At 38.8% G+C, this 19,483-nt stretch overlaps 1 protein-coding gene across 16 annotated transcripts in view; it reads left to right on the top strand.

The window, feature by feature from the left end:
- The window catches only part of INPP4B (inositol polyphosphate-4-phosphatase type II B), a 496,579-nt gene that overhangs the window by 410,366 nt on the left and 66,730 nt on the right, over positions 1-19,483 (top strand). For all 16 annotated transcript variants that reach the window (XM_042850295.2, XM_065596417.1, XM_065596418.1 and 13 more), the window contains 5 exons: positions 706-878; positions 1,521-1,644; positions 3,945-4,062; positions 8,874-9,014; positions 13,797-13,894. In XM_042850295.2, the coding sequence (XP_042706229.2) occupies positions 706-878; positions 1,521-1,644; positions 3,945-4,062; positions 8,874-9,014; positions 13,797-13,894 (654 nt within the window). The remainder of the gene's footprint in view (positions 1-705; positions 879-1,520; positions 1,645-3,944; positions 4,063-8,873; positions 9,015-13,796; positions 13,895-19,483) is intronic.

The raw sequence follows: 19,483 nt of genomic DNA, 5'->3' as shown, positions 1-19,483 counted from the left end.
AAGCCTTTCTCAAGTCAAGATATATCGCATCTACCTCTTCCCCTCTATCCACAAGACTTGTTACCCTGTCAAAGAAAGCTATTAGGTTGGTTTGACAAGATTTGTTATTGCCAAATCCACGCTGACTGTTACTAATCACCTCATTATCTTCTAGGTGTTTGCAAATTGATTAATTATTTGCTCCATTATCTTTCCAGGTACTGAAGTTAAGTTGACTGGTCTTTGTAACTTCCCAGGTTGTCCTTATATCCCTTTTTATAGATGGGTGCTATATTTGCGCTTTTTCAGTCATAGTTCCATGAACTTCAAGTGAGCTATAACAATTTACACATCTGGCCCCATGCCTTCCCACATGTTTTTTTTACAGATCTGTGAATAACTATAGTGCTATAGAAATAATAACACAAGTAAATATGGCAGTTAGATTTATACAGGAGTATTTGTTTTGGGTCACATCTAATCCCAGCTCCCACCCTGAGCATGTAGTTTAGACACAGGGGAGATATACAGGGGAAAGAAGAGAGATGAATATTTTCCCCAGGATAACCATTCCATGGATCCTGCTCTAGCATAATGGTTAGAATGGGGTTGGAAGGACTGGAGGATCTACACAGCCACTGCCAACTTCTCTGTCCCCTGAGAAGAAGCTTTTATCTACAGGTTTTTCTACAGTATAACTAGTCTTCATGTTCTGTATTGTTCCAGGTGACTGGTATGAGCAGCTTTATCCCCTCATAATTACACTCAAAGACTGCATGGGAGAGGTGGTGACAAGGGCAAAGCAATCAATGACTTTTGTTCTACTTCAGGAACTTGCATGTGGCTTGCCACAGCGTTTGATGCTGACCCTACGAAGAGACATCGTCTTTAGTCAAGCAGTAGGTGCTTCTTGAGTCACTGTTTTTCTGTTGTGATTACTGTTTGTTATTTTCATTATTGTAATTAATCATGGCATACATGCAGGTATTCGCCATTTCTTTTAATGCAACACAACTTCTTCATTTGTTTTAATTCATTCACTTTAATTTTCTGTACTATGATGAGCAATTAATTGATTTAGGTTGGGTTTGACTCTTAGGTTGGGTTTGCAAAGGAGCCTAAGGGACTTAAATAAATAAATGTCATTTAATTTAAATAGGAGTTGGGTGCCTAATTACCTAGGCTCCTTGGAAAACCCCAACCTTAAATATTAATAGACTTAAGGGCATCTTTCTGATCTCGGTTACAGCAGTGTAAATCAGAAGTAACCCCACCTGAAGTCAATGAAGTTTCATGGGTGTAAACCAATTTAAGGTCAGAATGAGATCCATATATTTTATGTATTTTACCCTACAAAATACCATAATATACAATTGAGATGATATATATTCACCAAACAGTAATTTCCATCTTGTTCTTCAGTCACCAAAGTTCAACCTGTATCCTGTAGAAAAATAGCAAACATAGTTATAAAACTCTTGTATTACACTAATTAATCTGTTTTTTCCCACAAAATTTCTTCCATCATATTTTTTTTTAAGCTTGCTGGATTGGTCTGTGGGTTTATAATCAAATTGCACACAAGTTTACGTGATCAAGGCTTCCTACAGCAGCTTCATACTGTTGGGTTAATTGTTCAATATGAAGGACTTCTCAGCACGTATAGTAAGTATTGCCCTGGAACAACATTGCTTAGTCTTTTTTACAAACCAAGAAGTTCACCCAGTAGGTTCTTATTTTAACTTTTATTCAGTAATTTGGCTTATTGAATCAACAAATATTACCCTAATACAAAACAGCAGGCTTCCATACAATAGCACGGTTAAAGCCAATGATATAGTAGTATATGTCAATTCAACATAATAAAGTATAGTAATCTGCTTTTGTTCAGTTTCTTTTGAAAACACACATTCTAATTATTCCATGTGGAGTGCTGAATTGTAATGTCATTAATACAAGAGACTGGTTTCCACAATACAACTATTGTGACTTTTATATTTGAAAAATACTGTAAACTATACTAGTACAAGTGTTTAGCCTGACCCAAATAATTGGTTTATACAACTAACCCAGATACCCAGTTTAAATAGCTACTAAGGCCTTGTCTTCACTTACCGGAGGGTCCGGCGGCACGCAATCGATGTTCTGGGATCGATTTATCGCGTCTGGTTAAGACGCGATAAATCGATCCCGGATGGATCCCGGAAGTGCTCGCAGTCGGCGCGGGTACTCCAGCTCGCCGAGAGGAGTACGCGGCATCGACGGGGGGAGCCTTCCTGCCGCGTCTGGACCGCGGTAAGTTCGGACTAAGGTACTTCGAATTCAGCTACGTTATTAACGTAGCTGAATTTGCGTACCTTAGTCCGAAGTAGGGACTTAGCGGGGACCAGGCCTAAATCTATAATCTACAGCCAGTCAGTATTTCTGGAAATTACATGTCAGTCTTTGTGATGTGAAGATAGCACTAAGCTATTTAAATTCCCAATTGCTTCATAGATGCTGTGATGCAATACACCACAGCTTACTAGTTCACCTTAGAACACAGCTTTGCTTAACACACAGTACTTAGATTTGTTTATAGAGAAAGCAAGTACAGGTTTATTTAACAAAGGATAGCAGATTCATTTGATAGCAAACAGAAATGTTGGAAACAAAGGATTACTTATGAAACAAAATTGTAACGTGCTTTCTATAGCCTAAACTTAACTAACAAGTTGTTCTCCTGTATAAAAAAGTTTATCTCACCCAAAGTTCTTTTCAGTGATTTCAGCCAAGCCTGACTGAGATCCTTTTTTCATGAAGCAAACCCACTGTCAGTTTATTTCCTTGGTGAAGGATGCCAGAGTGTCTTTTTTCACCACTAGATAACCAGACTATACCTTTGATTTTCAACTGAAAATAGGATAACCCCTTCCCCCCTCACACCCCACTGTTTACCTCTTCCTGTTAATTTTATTTTGAAGTCCCCCCGCAAGCTCTTCATTAGCATTTCACTTCGTATGCTGATAAACTTCTACCACAAGACACTCAATACACAATAGTTAGCTAGGGAGATAAGTGTCTCCCACCTCCTATATGGAGAAGTTTTTCTTAAGGCATTCTACCTTTGAGTGACTTCCCTTTAACTACAAGGTCTTTAAGAACATAATTTCCCATGTTTATACACACACACACACACACACACACACACACACACACACACACACACACATCTTTTTATATATTATCTGCACATACATTTCATAATGACTATGATGACCAGGGTGAGACGTTTCAGTAGAGACCTTACATGACCCCTTTTGGTTAACCCTGTAACCCTACATACCTGTAACCCTGCCAGTTGGCACCAAAAGGTTTCTGAATCACAGATGCCAACACTGATAGCTATTAAGTGGGACATTTGGAGGGAAAAATTGCAACACACTTTGAAATGCTCTGAAAAGAATGGATTTTTTTTAGTCAGGCCAAGTTGTTTTTTCTGAAACTAGTGACTATCCCACTTAAGTAGGGACAGTTGGTATCTATGCAGCCCTTTGCCAGTCCCAAAATCAAGTTTTATTGTTTGTCCCCCACTATAAGACTAACTCAGTATAAGGGGCTCTCTGGCTCAAGTCTGTCAGAGGTCCACCCATTATAATACTCAAAATCTTTGCCCTCCAAGAGCAGAACAGTCTTTAAAGGGGTTGTCAATATGAAACCTGGCTGTCCTAAAGTTTTGTCCCTTGAATGTAATGACCTAATTTTCAGAAGTATCCAACACCCACAAACACTGGTAAGGTCATTGGGGGCAGAAAGTTCTCAACTATTTTTATTTAGATGCCTTAAATGTGAATTTAGTAGAGTAATTTTAGTCGCTCCGGTTTGAAATGTATTACACTTATCATACTAGAACCCTTTCAGGTAAAGACACTAGCTAGTCAGTCATATCTGCATCTGTTAACATCTTTTGTAATTTTTCTGTACAGGTGAGGAAATTGGGATGCTAGAAGATATGGCTGTGGGCATTTCAGATTTACAGAAAGTAACGTTTAAAATAATTGAAGCCAAATCCAATGACTTCTTGCCTGTAATAACTGGAAGGCGGTAAGTATTGTCCATTTCCGGAAGCACAAGCCCAGAGACGTGTAGCTTTAACTTGTGCCAGTAAAATCAAGTGGAAACTCAATGTTTTTCTTGTTGCTGTGTTTCCTTATGTGGGAAATGCTATAAATGTGACTTGTCTGAAGAGTGAATAGATGGCCTGTAAAGGTAGTAATGTCCTGAAGAGCCTGTAAAGGTGGTAATGCTTTGGACTTTCTAGTGCCTTCAGCTGAGGATCTCAAAGTTACAAATACTAATACATATTAATTCTCACAGTGTCCCTGTGAATTGTGTACTTGTTGTTATCCATTTTTATATACGGGGAAATTGAAGCACACAGGGCCAAAATTTTCAAAAGTGGCCTCTAAGTTTTGTTGTCTCAACGCAGGGGCCCAGCTTGAAACACTGGAGGCCTTTTCTTCAGGGGTGCTGAGCACTCAGTTTCCATTCACTTCTGTGGAGATGTGGCGCTGCATCTCTGAAGATCTGACCTGAAGTGTCCCTAAACTGGGAACCCAAAATTAAGATGATCCAAAATTTCTGAAAAATTGAACCTACATGATTTGCCTAAGATCATACAGGACATTTGGGGCAGAGCTGGATGTAAAAACCAGATATTTTTAATCCCTACCTGTGCTTTAAATACTAATATACTTTGCTTCTCAAAGAAGTAGTACTGAAATTTAGTACATAAATTGAATACAGAAATAGTGTCTGTGACATACGGGGATTGAAAAGGATAGCTTGCAAGTGATGAACTTTTTTTCTTTGTTATTATCCTAGTCTAAAACTTCAAATGTTTTTACCTGTGCAGGAATTATTTCCTTAATAGTGCTATAATTCTTAAAATGACAGTAAATTAAATTCAGCTAAAAGCAGCAACTTTTTAGAAAAGATGTATTGCCACTGTTGGGGGACGGAGGGGGTATTCACCACTATTTTTCTTTATTATTCCTGACAATTCATTCTCATGCTGTGCACTTTCCGAAAAGGGATTGAAATAAATATCCAGGAAGGTCAGAGCATAATGGGAAAACATCAGGAATAATTAAGAAAAATTATGGTATATAAAGTAGACCCTGAACAGAAGAAATATGTCCTTTGTAAACATTCCCATCAAAGGTCTTGAAAAATCCAACAGCCACTGTTACTGGCTTGGTGCCATTACTGCAGCTGATTGAATTGTCATGCTAGGAGGTCCAGGTTTTGAAATAGACATGAGCTTTAAGATGCTTGAGGCATTATGGATTGATAGAACAGATAGTTGTCAGGAAGAGGACTTACTGGCTATCATGACTATACTATACTTATTGGTGGGTGAGTCACTGAATGAAATTGGTGGTATCAGTTTATTAAAAGGAAGCTTTATCTCTGCTGAGCCCCATTCCTGTTAGAGATGTGATGACACAGTACTGATCAGGGGCACAGGAGGTTAAATGTAAAGAGCAAAAGTAGGGTCAAAACCTACCAATTTTCTGATCACTGTAACAAAAAAAAATATTTTCTGACAATAACTTTTGTCCTTTTTTGGGGTGATCTTATATAATAGAGGTCTCTAAAATGAAACTTGCAGGGAAAATGCAGAGCTGCTAGACAGAAAATTCATTGCAAGCTTTTTAACAAAAAGAGGTAAAAGTCAGAGTAGTATCTGTAATTTGCTTTGCAGGGAAATGCTTAGGTCCTCAATTTTATGTATGAAAATAAGTCAATCCAAACATCACAGCTCTAATGTGTGCTGCAGCCCCGAAACATCTTTCAGTAAACAATGTTCAGTTTTACATGCTTAAAGGGTTGTTGTAAACAAAAGTAGTAAAAAAAAAAAGTATTTTTAAAAATTCCTTGGCATTTTTTTTATTATATACATGAACTTTGAGGCATGACAGGGTAGTTTATTATAAAAACTTTCAACTAATGTTTTTTATCATCGTTGCATGGTTAAGGTGCAAGGCAAGTAAAGTTAAGTAGATAATCCCAAAATTTAAATCATTAATACCTAAATGGGCTGTTGTGATTTATTGTTATTCTCTTAAATAATCTAGTTTTTCTGTTGCAAGAGACGGTATTAAATGCTAAAATTTTGTAATGATTTTTAGGAACACAGGACTGGAAGTGACCTGCTGGGTCATTAAATCTAGTCCCCTGCTATCACAGGCAACCCCGCACATAATGCCGTACATAAATTTATCAAGCTCTATCTTAAAACTAGTTAGGAAAAGTAGGGGCAAACAATCTATGGAAGGCTGTTCCAGCATTCCTCTGATGGTTAGAAACCTAATTTCAAAGCTAAATTTATTCATGGTCAGTTTATACACACTTGTTCTCTTGCCAAAACTGTCCTTTAATTTTTATGCTAAGCCTTCCATTCGCTGAGAAATGTAGTTGTATAACCGAAATCAAATCCACTAAGCCTGTCTACATTGAATCCAGCCATCAAGAAAAAATAAATTACATGGCAAAAAATATTTTGTTTTGTTACTATACCTTATTTAAATCAAACCGGTAATGCAATAGTAAATTAGTTTCAAATGAGTGCTTTGGATTACAATACTTGTTGTCTTCTTGCCTGACTTCAGTGTTGCTCTTGGGCCGTGAAGATATCCTGTTATCCCAGCTCAGTAGTATTTCTCAAAATAATTTGAAAGGCAGCTTTTGTCATTGTTGCAATTTAATGTCAATTGAAAAAGTCACGCAAGATAGTACCACTGTGGAGATTCTGTCCCAAGCACACAAAAAAAGAAAAACAAAAAACACCACATGTACAACACCACTGTTTTCAATTTGTCATATCTAAAGGTGATATCTTACAATGATTTTTTTATAGCCTAAAGACATAGTGATTCTTGGATGTGAAATGCAGTGATTATGATGGTCCTCTGGACTTGATGTTTAGCAGCACATATTTTTAAAATTAGACCAAATCTACATTTCTTTTCAATCTCATGCAAGCATACCATCAGACCATATTAGTAGTACAATAGCATTTGACAGTCAAGATTCAGCAATTAGGAATTCCAACCCGCAGGCCTGGGATGAGTGGCACTATGCAGAGGTCAGCTGAAAAGAGTTTTCTGTACAAGCAGAAACCTCATAAACTCTGTACTGCTTTAAACTAGAGAATTAAATACAGAAAACATAAATTAGTCTTATCTGGGGCATAGAGACTTTTTTGCTTTGAGACTTGCATAACTAGTCCACAGCTAATGATACTGCTCATGAGAGTGCCTACTTTATAGAGCATTTGCTGCTTAACAATACCAGATTTGCACTACTGCTAACTGAGCTAGCGCATGTGTCACACCCCTGGCTGAGTCCCTCCTGTGTGTAGTCACTAGTCTGCTTTACTGGACCCGACCTTCGGATCCTGTATGCTTCCAAGCACACCGGATCTGGACAGTGTCTCTAGCTCTGGCCTCTCAGACACACACCCAGAGTGTAGATTCCCTGTCTGACAGCCCATTGGATGGTGGGGCACCATGGTCCAGCTGCCCAGACTTTCAACACCCCTTCCAACTTTCCCCCGTAGCTTATCATGCTCTCTCCAGAGCTCCACCCATGTGAGCATGCCAGATTATAGTTTAACTTTTCTGGGACCGCATGACACGTAAGGAACACAGAGACTTTACAAAAGAACTTCTTAAACACACCCACACATTACTCTTAAACAGTTCAAGGATATAAGAGCTATGAAAAAACAACAAACCCGTGTATGCTTTCCCCACTGAGTCTACGCTAACCCCTTCTGAGAGTCCTTAGGCTCCGTCCCTGTGTGAGGTGGGTAAGTCCCTCCTTGCCTTCTTCCTCTTGACATGCTCTCTGCTTCCTGGCAGTGTTTAGTTTCAGTCCACTCTGGCTGGCTTGACAGCCTTCATTGAGTAATTAAAGTCCCAGCCCTCTGGAAAGAAACTGGGAGAACCAGCTTCCTTTAACTTAGTCCCTCTGTTTATCAAACTCATTGTTCTCAGAGGGGAGAGAACCTTTGTTGTTTTTCTCATTCAGGTTCAGACCCTAGGCACAAGCTCCACTTCAACAAGATGATGCAATCCAACATGATGGTTACAGTATACAAGGAAAGACACAATCAAGGTTATACTCAAAATAGAGGCTGAAACATGGTTTTCACAAAATCAGACAGGGGACACAGATATAACACCCAAACTGTCACATCATGTCACTTCTAAAACACCAGAATTCATATTTGTGTAATGAACCATCCTGTCCTTTTAAACTTTATTTTCATAGTGCCACTTTTGCTTCAGAGGATGCTTTCTATCCAAGGAGTGAAGTCCTGGCCCACTGAACTCAATGCAAATTTTGCCATTGACTGCAGTGGGGCCAGGATTTCACCCAGGGTTTTCACTGGGTACAAGAAATTATGCAAATAGTATTAGAGTGTACTTCAGGTCAATTCAAGAGTAAACCAAACGAAAATGGCGGTGTAGCTCAGCATACAACATTTTAAGATTTGAAGTACCTTCATTAATATTTCTATACCAAGTGATAATGAGACAAAAGGCTTTCCTTAATTTTTCTACTGCCCTCACTTTTTAATCCTTTTTTTTCCACTTCAGTGAAGAAGTCATTATCAAGACCTAGTGTATAATTATATTACTGATCCTATTTCCTTATAGATTTGCTATGGTTTCAAAACAAAAATAAATAAAAAAGACTTTAAATGAAGGTTTAACACAATTAACAGGAGGGGAAAACGTTGATTTCTAAGTGTAAACATTCTTTGCTGTGGGACCTAGGAGGGTGTTAGTTTAGATTGAACAGCTAGATATTCTCATCTTTTATACTTCCTTTTATTTTCCTAGTGAACATTATGTAATAGAGGTCAAGCTTCCAGCAAAGATGTTTGAGTTGCTGCCACAAGAGATCAAAGAAGGAAAGCAGCTGCATGTGTACCCAGTCCTCTTTAATGTTGGAATCAATGAACAGCAAACACTTGCAGAGAGGTAAGGCAGCACCTTTAGAAAGATACATGTTTCAGTTTCTGCTTCTGGATGTTGTGCTAGTCCAGATGGTCTCTCACAGGATTACATAGGAATCTTGCTTATTACTTGCCCTTGGGCCAATTCGGATTGTTTTGGTACATATTAGAAAAATAAATCACATTAAGGGAGATAATCGGATGGTATGAACTAAAACAAACAGTGCAAAAAGTCAGGAAAAGATATGTGATAAGTATCAATCTGTTTCCTACAGTTAAAGCCTGATTTGTTCTTTAATACACACACTTATCTTTAATTCACACTGACAGAAGCAATGTATTCTCAAGGAGCAGATATTGGCCCTTTGAAACATCTCTTGGAAAATCCTAAAACCACTTAATTTGTTACCATAGCATGTGAAGCTGAAATATTGGGCAGGTAACAGGCATTGGGAGATGCATACTTTCCTCACATTTTTTATATTGATAGTATGGGGCTCATGAATAGAGGTAATAGATAATAAAGTAATAATGGGTTATGTTATTAATAGTCTTATAATGGCAGGAATGGTGGTGGTATATTTTCCTAAACTTTTAATGTATAAATATGCCTAGCCTAGCTACAGCCTCAAGACAGTTCTGTATATCAAGCTAGTCAGCCTATAGTACAGTTCCTGTCAAAGATTCACCAAACTATTCACCTGCTTCCTAGGTGAAGGACAGCTATAGGTACTGTTAAATAATATACGTGACTACAAGGAAGAGCCTCCAGAGTTACATGCTGCTAGTATTACTAGGTACACTGTGCAATTAGACAAAACATATTTTTATTTATTATTTGTATTATCATTGTGCGTAGTGCTCTAGTCATGGACGAGGATTCCAATGTGCTGTACAAACACAAAACAAAAGATTGGCCATGCCCCAAAGAGTTTATAATCTAAGGTTATGTCTGCACTGGGAGCTGGAGGTCAGTTTTCCAGCTCGAGGAGACATACCCATGCTAACTTTGACTGAACTGGCATGCTAAAAATAAAGTGTAACCTCAGCAACAGGAGGGGCTGACGATAAGACAAGAGATGACAGATGGGTGGACAGATAGGGGAGTACAAGGAAACAATGAGATACCAGTGGCCTAATCTTTGTCAAGTTTTGTGTAGGCATCAAGGCAAAGGAGAGTTTTAAGGATTAGAAGGAGAATAATGAGGTAGCATTGTGGATGTTTATGGGGAGCAGCCTCCCAAGTGTGAGGGGCAACGTGGGAGAAGGCATGAAGGGACTTGTTTGACAAGTTTAACAAGTTGGTGATGGAGGCTGGCATGGGCCAATCAGAGGCAGGAGTTGATATCTCAGTAGTGAATGAGAGATGATAGGTAGGGTGGGAATAGGCTGTGAACAGCCTTAAAAGTGAAGACAAGTAGCTTATGTTTGATGCAGTAGAGAAAGGGAAGCCAGTGGAGGGAGGCAAAGAAAGAGGTGACATGGTCAAAGTGAGAGGCTCAGAAAATTACATTTGCAGCAGCTTTCGGAATGGATATGAGCAGGGCAAGACTGTATTTGACAAGGCCAGAGACAAGGTTATTGCAGTAATCGAGATGTGATATGAGAGCGTGGAAGAGAGTTTTAGCTATGTGGATGGATATGAAAGGCCGGATTTTAGAAAGAATCAGCAAGATTTAGATACAGCTTGGATGTGAGGATTTAGAGAGAGGCTGAGTTGAAGATGATAGCCAGATTATGGGCCTGAGTGACAGGGAGGATGGTGCTGTTGTCCACAGTGACCAATGTACTGCTATTTCTGTATGCACATACAAAAGAAAATCATACCATAAAAATGAAAAATTAAGAAAACATGTCTGTCAAGCAAATCAAATTGGATTAATCTATGGAGAAATAACTATTCTGCCATTTCAGGTATAAACTTAAAACTTTGAGTTCACAATATTATCTGTCTTCACTGGACTCCCTTGAATTTTAGAGATTCACGTTTGTACTAGAGAAATGAAATTAAGATTGGAAACACTGAATGTGTTTTTCAGTAAAAGTTTATCTATAAGTATTGAGGAGGGGGGAGAAATAATCATCATAATAGGAAACATTAATAACAATAGAAATCATCTTTTGATTATTAATGTTCTACTAGTAAATGTTATTTCAATAGAACTGAATATCTCCAGTTTCAGTGAGCCATAGCTGGGAATATATTTGATTAAGAGTAACACTGAGACACTGGGAAAATGATAGGCAAGCTTCAACAGAAGAGCAGATATATTTAATATCTACTTTGGTTGCATTATAAGAAACCATGTATATAACACATAGAAATCATGACAGAATGTAAAAATACAGCATTACATTTAGGAGTGATGTACATAGATCATCTTTTCCCCACTCTGTATCACACAACAGCTAAAGAATTTAGACCCAAATTCTGCATGTGCATCTGCATTCACACACGCAGCTTTCATAGTACAGTTCAGCTGGAACAGATGTGGACAGTGCAAAGGAAGGGTGATGGCATGGTAATTTATCCATGACAATGTAGCTAGGCTAGCCAAACTGTCTATCTAAGATTACCCCCCCTCTCCTTCACAGCACCTAGATATTGTGATGTACACTTCAGAAATATTTATATGATAAATAGATTAAATAGGGCACAGTAGTGGCTGAAGCTACTGCAGCCAGTGGATGCAATAGTGGTTGTGGAACAACCATGTAACGTTATTTACTTACCTGGATGGTTATCTGGGGTTATCTGAACTCAAAGCTATGGTAACTAGTCTCTGTCTTCCAGGCACTGTCAGGAGATAAATCAGTGAGGGGACACAGCACCTCCGTCTGAGAAATGATTGTTTTACACAAGAGTGCTTTCACCCAAAAATCCATGTTTTTATTGAATACAAAGAACACTTCAAAATTAGCAATACTCTAGTTTCCCAAAATATAGTTACCCGAAGTCTGAGGTGGTGTCAAGTGACAGCAGCAGGTTTCCAGTGGCTAGCCTTCCTCCTGGCTGCTGTGGAGATTCAGTGTCTTCTTGCTCATAGAAAATCCAAACTTCTCCAAAATACACTTTCTAGCTAATCTTTTTTATAAGTAATTCAAAACAAAGCATAACTCCAAATAAGTTATAATTGGCTGATTGTTTCCCTAGCAACAGCAAAGAACTCATAATTTCTACTTATCAGTAAAGCAACTCTAGCAAGAAACATACAGACACAGGCACCCAGACTAAGGTCAGCTATCCTTGTTAGTAACACTGTGGCTGCGCAGATGTTTTTGTCTGCCTAAGCAAGGCCAAATTCTTTCTCACTACGTGGTGTCCTCGCTTCCAGCTTATGGTAGCTAAGCACAAGATATCTGTGGGTTATGTCAAGTCCAGGTCTCTCGTAACAGGATCTTTGTACCACACTTAACACCATAATACTTGAGCACCTTCTGCAGACTATCACAACACAATAAAGACCTTCTGATTTCCTCTCTCCTTCCTGGTGGATCACTGGAATTTTGTCTTCCTTTTCTTCCAATTCTTCATCTCCCTGTCTCTCTCTCTCCCCTCTCCATGTTCTTCCTGCTCTCACTGCCCCTCCCTTGTTCTTCTGTTGTCTTTTCCTTTTTGCTTTGGTGTTTATGGGAAAGCTGGACTTGAAGAAGCGAGGTTACATGTCACTCTGTAGGCAGCTCTCCAAAAGAGTGTTCCATAGTTTTGAGCCTGCTGCCAAGAACACTGTCTTCACTCTCAGCATTTCACCCTAGAGTGTGGACAGTAGCTTCTGTGAAACCTAATTGTCATGAAAAATCATAGTCTTAGAGAGAATTCTCTGAGGTAGCATGGGCCAGTGCCATGAAGAGCCTTAGAGATGAGAACAGACATCCTGAATTTGACTGGGTGTCCTGTGAGGAGTCAGACTAGTGAGCATTTGGGTGATACATTCCCAGCAACCTCTGTTGCTGAAAAAATGAGCTACAGCATAGTAGAACAACTGAAGCCTTTTTAAAGTGTGCGCGCTTTAGCTTCACCTAAATGCAGTCACAGTAATCCGGCCTGGAGGTCACAAAGGTGTGGGTCACAGTGGTTAGGCCACTATCTAACAGCAAAGGACATAGCTTACTGGCTAGTTGCTGGTGCAAGAAGAAATCCCTGAAAGCTGAATCTAACTGTTCAGGAGTAAGGAGAGGAGTCCAGAAGGATCCAAGGATATGAACCTTGATTATTTGCAGCAGACAATCTCAGTAGAGGGTGCTGCTATGGTAGTGGCTAGGTGTTCAAAATGTTTTCCTGTTGACATCACCTCCATCTTGCCTGAGTTCAGTTTCAGCGGCTGATTCTGTTGAAGCAAAGGCATTATTAGCATCAAAAGTGAATGAGATGTAAAAGTTGGTGATGTCTGTACAAAAGCAGGCTGGCATTCAGACTTCCACAGCAAATCCTGGCACAAAGCCCATTTACTCTGGCTGTCTACGGGGAAGCAGGATTTGGGACTTAATGAATAGTCATGAGATGAAAGTAAGCAGGGATTTTTGTCTGTTAGCTTCTGTTTTTTGGAAGGATGTTCAGGAGTGGTTTAAACTAGTATTTGTTAATGGTATAATTATATTTGAGGTTAGTTATTTTCTGTTGTATAAATCTATTAAAACAGATATTAGGGGAAAAAACAATTCTCTATTTACATAAGGAAGCCATAGCTGAAGCTGAGTTAGGTATGTATTTTGTTTCTTGGTTTTAGAGAAGGGGGTGAAGTGGGGTGTGTGTTGCTTATAGAATTTGTTTTATTTTTATGTCCAACATTGTCCGTTGCTGTTTTAGGTTTGGAGATACCACTTTGCAAGAAAGTGTTAACCAGGAAAATTTTGAACTTCTTAAAGAATATTACAAATTGTTTACTGAAAAAATGCCTCCTGATTGTAAGTATAAAATTAATAATGTAGCATTCAAACTGATTTTAATAAGAGTTACAGGTGATAAACCACGGCAAATTGTAATGCTGAAACTTTAAAAGTGTTAGTATGCAACTTCTTTACGTCTAGCCCTCAATCCTGCAGCTTATTCCAAGTAGATGGACCCCTGTGACTACATGGGGCACCTTTGAAGTCAATAGGGGTCCATCCGCATGGCACAAGTTGCAGGATCCAGGTCATAGTAGAAAGGTGAAACAGTAACAATGGAGTAAATTATCATGTATTGCATATTTAACAACATAATATTTATAGTAACATAAGTAGAGGTAACCTATGGTATTCATGCACAGATACCCGTCAGAAGTTTGAGTCAATTAGCTCCAGTTATTCACTTAACTTTTTATTCATTTTTGAATACTTAACAAGATGTACAAAACTAATGAGTGAATTGCAGCTATGGACCCTATCAATGGGTCCTATTGTAATGTCCAATTAAGTTAATGGGAAGATTTTCATTGACTTCAATGGACATTGGATTAGCCCCTGTATATAAATAGAATACTGTTTTATTACTTTAATTGTTGAACTCAAACACTGAAAAGACCCATTAGGTCATCTAGTCCTGCCAAGGCAGGGTTATGTTCTCAAGTGCTTTGTCTAATGTATCTACTTTTAAATAACTTCAGCAATGGGGCTTCCACCACATCCTTGGGAAATTATTCCACAATCTAAAGATCTCACCATTAGGAGATTGTAGGTTTTTTTTAGTGATAGTCACCCTACATTTTTCTTTGCTCAATTTCAAAACATTACTTTCAGACACTTGAACCATCCTCAATAATTTGTTTCTCTTCTTTCTTGTGTCTATATAATCCTAAAATATGTTTCTATTTCATCTGACTCATCCAGTGTGATTTGGGTCACAAGGATCAGGGCTTGGTTTAGGATCTGTCATTTATGTGTGGCTTTTTCTTTTTCTTTGTGATGCAGACCTTATCATGATAATCCCTACTTTTTGTCATCTCAAGATTGATCAGGTCACTTACCATCTCTGTGTCTCACTTTTTCCGTCTGTAAAATGTGGGTGGCCATGTTTATCCACCTTTGTAAAGGGCTTTGAGATCTGTAGATGAAAAGTGTAAGTGTGTATTGTTGTTATGATGTGTCTATTCCTTATAAATTTCTGCTGCTGACTACAGCAGCCTCTGGGCTAATAAATATTTCTTGCAGGAAGCATATAACACCTTTATTCTGTGATCTGCTTCTATTTTGTGTCCCGGAGTAATTTAAGGTATTATTTTTAACATATAGGGCATAAAATGGGTTGGGTCCCAGTTACTCCAAAATTGCCTCTTACTGCATTTGGGATTGTCAGAGGCAGGTGGTATAACTCTCACATAGTTTCACTGCCAGGGGCTGAAGGCAAGGGGATTTCAATGAAGATTCATCGAATAGTGGAATTTGCTTTCTGCCTTGGTTAGTCAATTTTATTCTGTTGACCTTGAAGCCAATCTGCAAGGCTGAAGTGTTCGCTGGCTTTTTTTCTAGGGGGCAGGGTGAGTATCAGGGTGAGATAATGGTAGGTGTCAGCTCTGTAGGGAAGATGGTAGGATTTGGAAAGTTTATTATTCTTTCTAGACACAGAACTAATTCATTTTGTTGCTTTATATTATTTGTCCGTGTACTGAGAGTATGACATAATGTAGAAGACTTCTATTTCATTTGATTACCGCTGAACAAAAGCAGATATATGATTATTAATATGTATATTTATACTACATGTGCGGTGGTGATATTCATGTGATAAATTGCAGAGCAATGTGGTAAACCGATAATCATAAGAGTCAGTCCCCAAGAAGCTTGCAATCTAAACAAAGTTATTTTTTGTTGTTCTCCTCTCTAAGCCTGTACAGTTGTCAGTACTAAAATGTTCTGCCTTTCCATTAAAGGGTATAGTAAATAGTACCAAAACCATGTTTTTACAACTCTCTCTCTCTTTAAAAACATCTTTTTTTCTGAAAAAGGAGACAGTTGGAACACATTATGATGTGGTATGATATAAAAGTGTTATCACTTTTTCACCACATTAAAGTTCAAGCTTCTTGTCGTCATCTTCAAGGGCCTTCACGTATCTGCCTATCTCGACTTATCTTCTCACATCTCTTGTCACATTGCCCTATGCTCTGCCAGTCTATGCATGCCTGTGATGGTGTATATGAACCCTATGCTTCAACAGCCACAAAAAAAGCTAATGACAGAGCAATTATTCCCCCTCTGTGGCTAATTGATTGACTAGCAACAGCCTGGAAAAAAAGGCCAAAGCTCAGGCAGAAGTGATGGCAACCAAAGAGGCTGGGAACTACCTTACAGAGGCTTCTCAGCACAAGTCTGACAAAGAGACACCTACGGAACAGACCTAGAAACCCCATAGGGAGTGGGTTGAAACTTCCTAAGGCACATGTTGCCAGGCACTTGAGAAGAATTCAACACAGGGATTAAGGAGTAACCTTTATAGGCTTGGAAGGCCATGAGAATGGGATCTGAAAGAATGAACATACCCTTAATAGTCTCTTAGTTAGAGAGCAGGGAGCTGAGCTCCCTCACAACACCACTTCTTGCTTTTCCTACAACCCTCCACATGTTTTCTTTCATGCCATCACTTACACATGGAACATACTCCCTGATGTGGCCACTACCATCTCCTGCTTCAGATCTCTCAAGACTCAATTCTACTATGATGTGAAAATGAAATTGCTCACCTAACTATGGCTAGTCAGAAAGGTAGTCAGTAGGGTTTTTTATGTGATAATATATTTAATGTCTTGGTCTGTTGCTTATCTTTTAGTCCGTGAGCTCTTCAGAACTGGGATTGTGTCTTCCTGCATATGTGGACCATGCTTAGCACATCATGAGAGCTACCATAACAGAATAAATGTAAATTGTTACATGTTTGGGTTGTTTAGCGTAACTCAAAGAGCCTTTGCTATTCAGGAGTACTGGAGACATCCCAAATTCATGCCAATAAACCTTCATACTACATGACACCACCATTTATTTCTTCTATAGAGGTCATGATACTGAACAGAAAGTACACTAATAATCCTACACAGGTTGACTAATATGTTCAATCTGAGCTTCCCAGCAGTATACAGTTATTTTTGTATAATACCTGTCTATTTTATAACTAGCTAATATATTCTTCTTTCTCACTTACGATGAGACGACAACAGCAATATAAACAGACAGACAAGTTGGTTTATTTTTTTTTAACGAAAGTTATTCACAACAGGTGACTCTCCGAGCTTGGCAGCATTTTTCACCATCATCATTACTGCTGCTTATGGTTATTTTCTCACTGTTTTTTGACAGGTTTGAGTCAGAGCTTTGTGGGTTCATGTGATGAATGTTATCAAGTGCACACTTTGCATTCACAATATAATTATACTCTGCATAGGCTAGTAGATTTTTTCTTGCCAAGATCTTTAACAGCCACTGGAATTAGTGGTGTTCAGGTTAGTCTTTTTGAGAGCTAATCAGAAAATTATTTTCTTCTTTTGCTGCTGCTATCTGACTTTGGTGTTTGAAATAGACATCTCTTTAATCTGCAAATGAGTGGAAACTTAAGTACTATGCAAGAGAGCCTCTCTTGCCTGAAGCTGCTAGAATTGTTGCATTAGCTGAAGAGTAGTCTCTTGCTAATGAATTTACTCACTACTTGCATACAGCAATAATCTAAATAGGTGACAGGCTGAGAACCTCAGCTTTTCAAATGGCTGCATGAAGTGACTTTACCTCCGACACCATAACTCCGAATTTCTATTAAGTAGTCCTTCAGATTAGTGTATATGTGTGTGAGCGTGCGTGAACACATGCACATTGCTAAAACAGATCACCTACTACTTCCATTGGACCTAAATAACTAAAAAAAAATTTTTTTCATGCAAATGACAACCCCTAGTTTTCATCACCTGGGTACCCACCTGTGAAGCTGACCCTGAGTGTTTATTCATATGCCATGTTAGTAATTTAAAAGGGATGGAAAATCTTCAATCTTTTTCTCTGTTTTCTGGTCTTACAATTATTAATCTCCACAACAGAGAGTTATGATCTGGAAAGTTTTTCCTTCCAGAATTTGTAAAATCTTTTTATTTTTCATCTTACATTACTTATTAAAGATTGGAGCTCTTGAAGTATTATTCTGGGCTATCCTGTGATGTGCATAATATGCAATAGTTATCTCACACCAAACATTACTCCCCTGATTCCTATCTTCCATGCATCTTGACTTGCATCTGAAGAAGTGAGGTTCTTACCCACGAAAGCTTATGCTCCCAATACTTCTGTTAGTCTTAAAGGTGCCACAGGACCCTCTGTTGCTTTTTACAGATTCAGACTAACACGGCTACCCCTCTGATACTATCTTCCATGCATATTCTATCACTGTTAACAACTTTTTCCTCCTTTACCCATGTCATCAATCCCCCCCAATCTATCTCTACTCCATCTGCTTTACATAAAATGCTACTGTGATCTGTTTCATTCTGGGATTCATTCTGGTAATAATTTGTAACTGTTCTCCCAAGTGTCTTCCTCTTTTCACCTCATTTTTACTGTTGCTGCTGTCTTTTCAGTCTCCTTGATCTTATCATAGTAATTGACACTGTGCCACTCCATCTTCCTGGACCACTTCCAAATCTATGCAGACATCTCTGGTTCCCTTCAAGAACTATGCTTATCTAGCCTCACTGCACATTTCTGCTGATGTACTTTTCTTATTGCGGTTTCTCCATTTCTGGTGAGCCAAGAGCCCTTGCTCTATGGAGATTCACAATGTTTTCTTCTTGTTCTTCTGGTCTTTTTTATTTACCTTCTTCCTTCTCTGTTATTTTCTCTCCACCTTTTAATTGTGTGTATCATAATGCTGATATTCAATTGTATATAAATCATTCAACATCTTTAATAGCTCATCTCCATCCACCCTCTCTGTTCTCTTGACTTGAGGCTTGTCTATACAGGGAAGTTAGTGCACAGCAAGATAAGGTGTGAATTTACAGCACACTGGCTACACTGCAGTTACTTCCTGTATGAGCACTTTTACTGCACACTTTGTGAGCTTTAGCTTAGTACGCTTTAAGGTGTAAGTGCTCAGCTGCACTCCAGGGCTTTCGTTGCACGGTAGCAGTGTTACTGCATCGCAAGCTGATGCACTGTAGATTCACATCCTGGCTTGTGTGATGCAACTCACCATTAAGATAAGCCCAAAGTAAATTGTCAGCTTCATTTCAAGTGCCTTCAGTTAAATGTCTTACAGACAGACATCCCTCTCTTGACTAAGTGGAGCTTACCATTGACCATTATCTATTCTTCCACACCTCATTTATGTGCAAATCTGCCCATCTCCACCTCTGCAAAATTGCCCAGGTATGCCATTGATTTGAGTCCCAGTCTGTTATACTACTAATGCTCCTCTTGTCTTCACTATTGGATTTCCCTGTGGCCTCCCCAAATCCCAGCTCTTCAGACTCCACCATTTTAAACATGCTGTACAAAGACCCACATTACACTATCAAGGCCTGGCCCAGTCCTGCTCTCTGA

The sequence above is a fragment of the Chrysemys picta genome, chromosome 5 (assembly GCF_011386835.1).
Source record: "Chrysemys picta bellii isolate R12L10 chromosome 5, ASM1138683v2, whole genome shotgun sequence".
NCBI lineage: Eukaryota > Metazoa > Chordata > Testudines > Emydidae > Chrysemys > Chrysemys picta.
The sequence above is the reverse complement of the archived record's forward strand: the minus strand, read 5'-3'. Positions and strand labels throughout refer to the sequence as shown.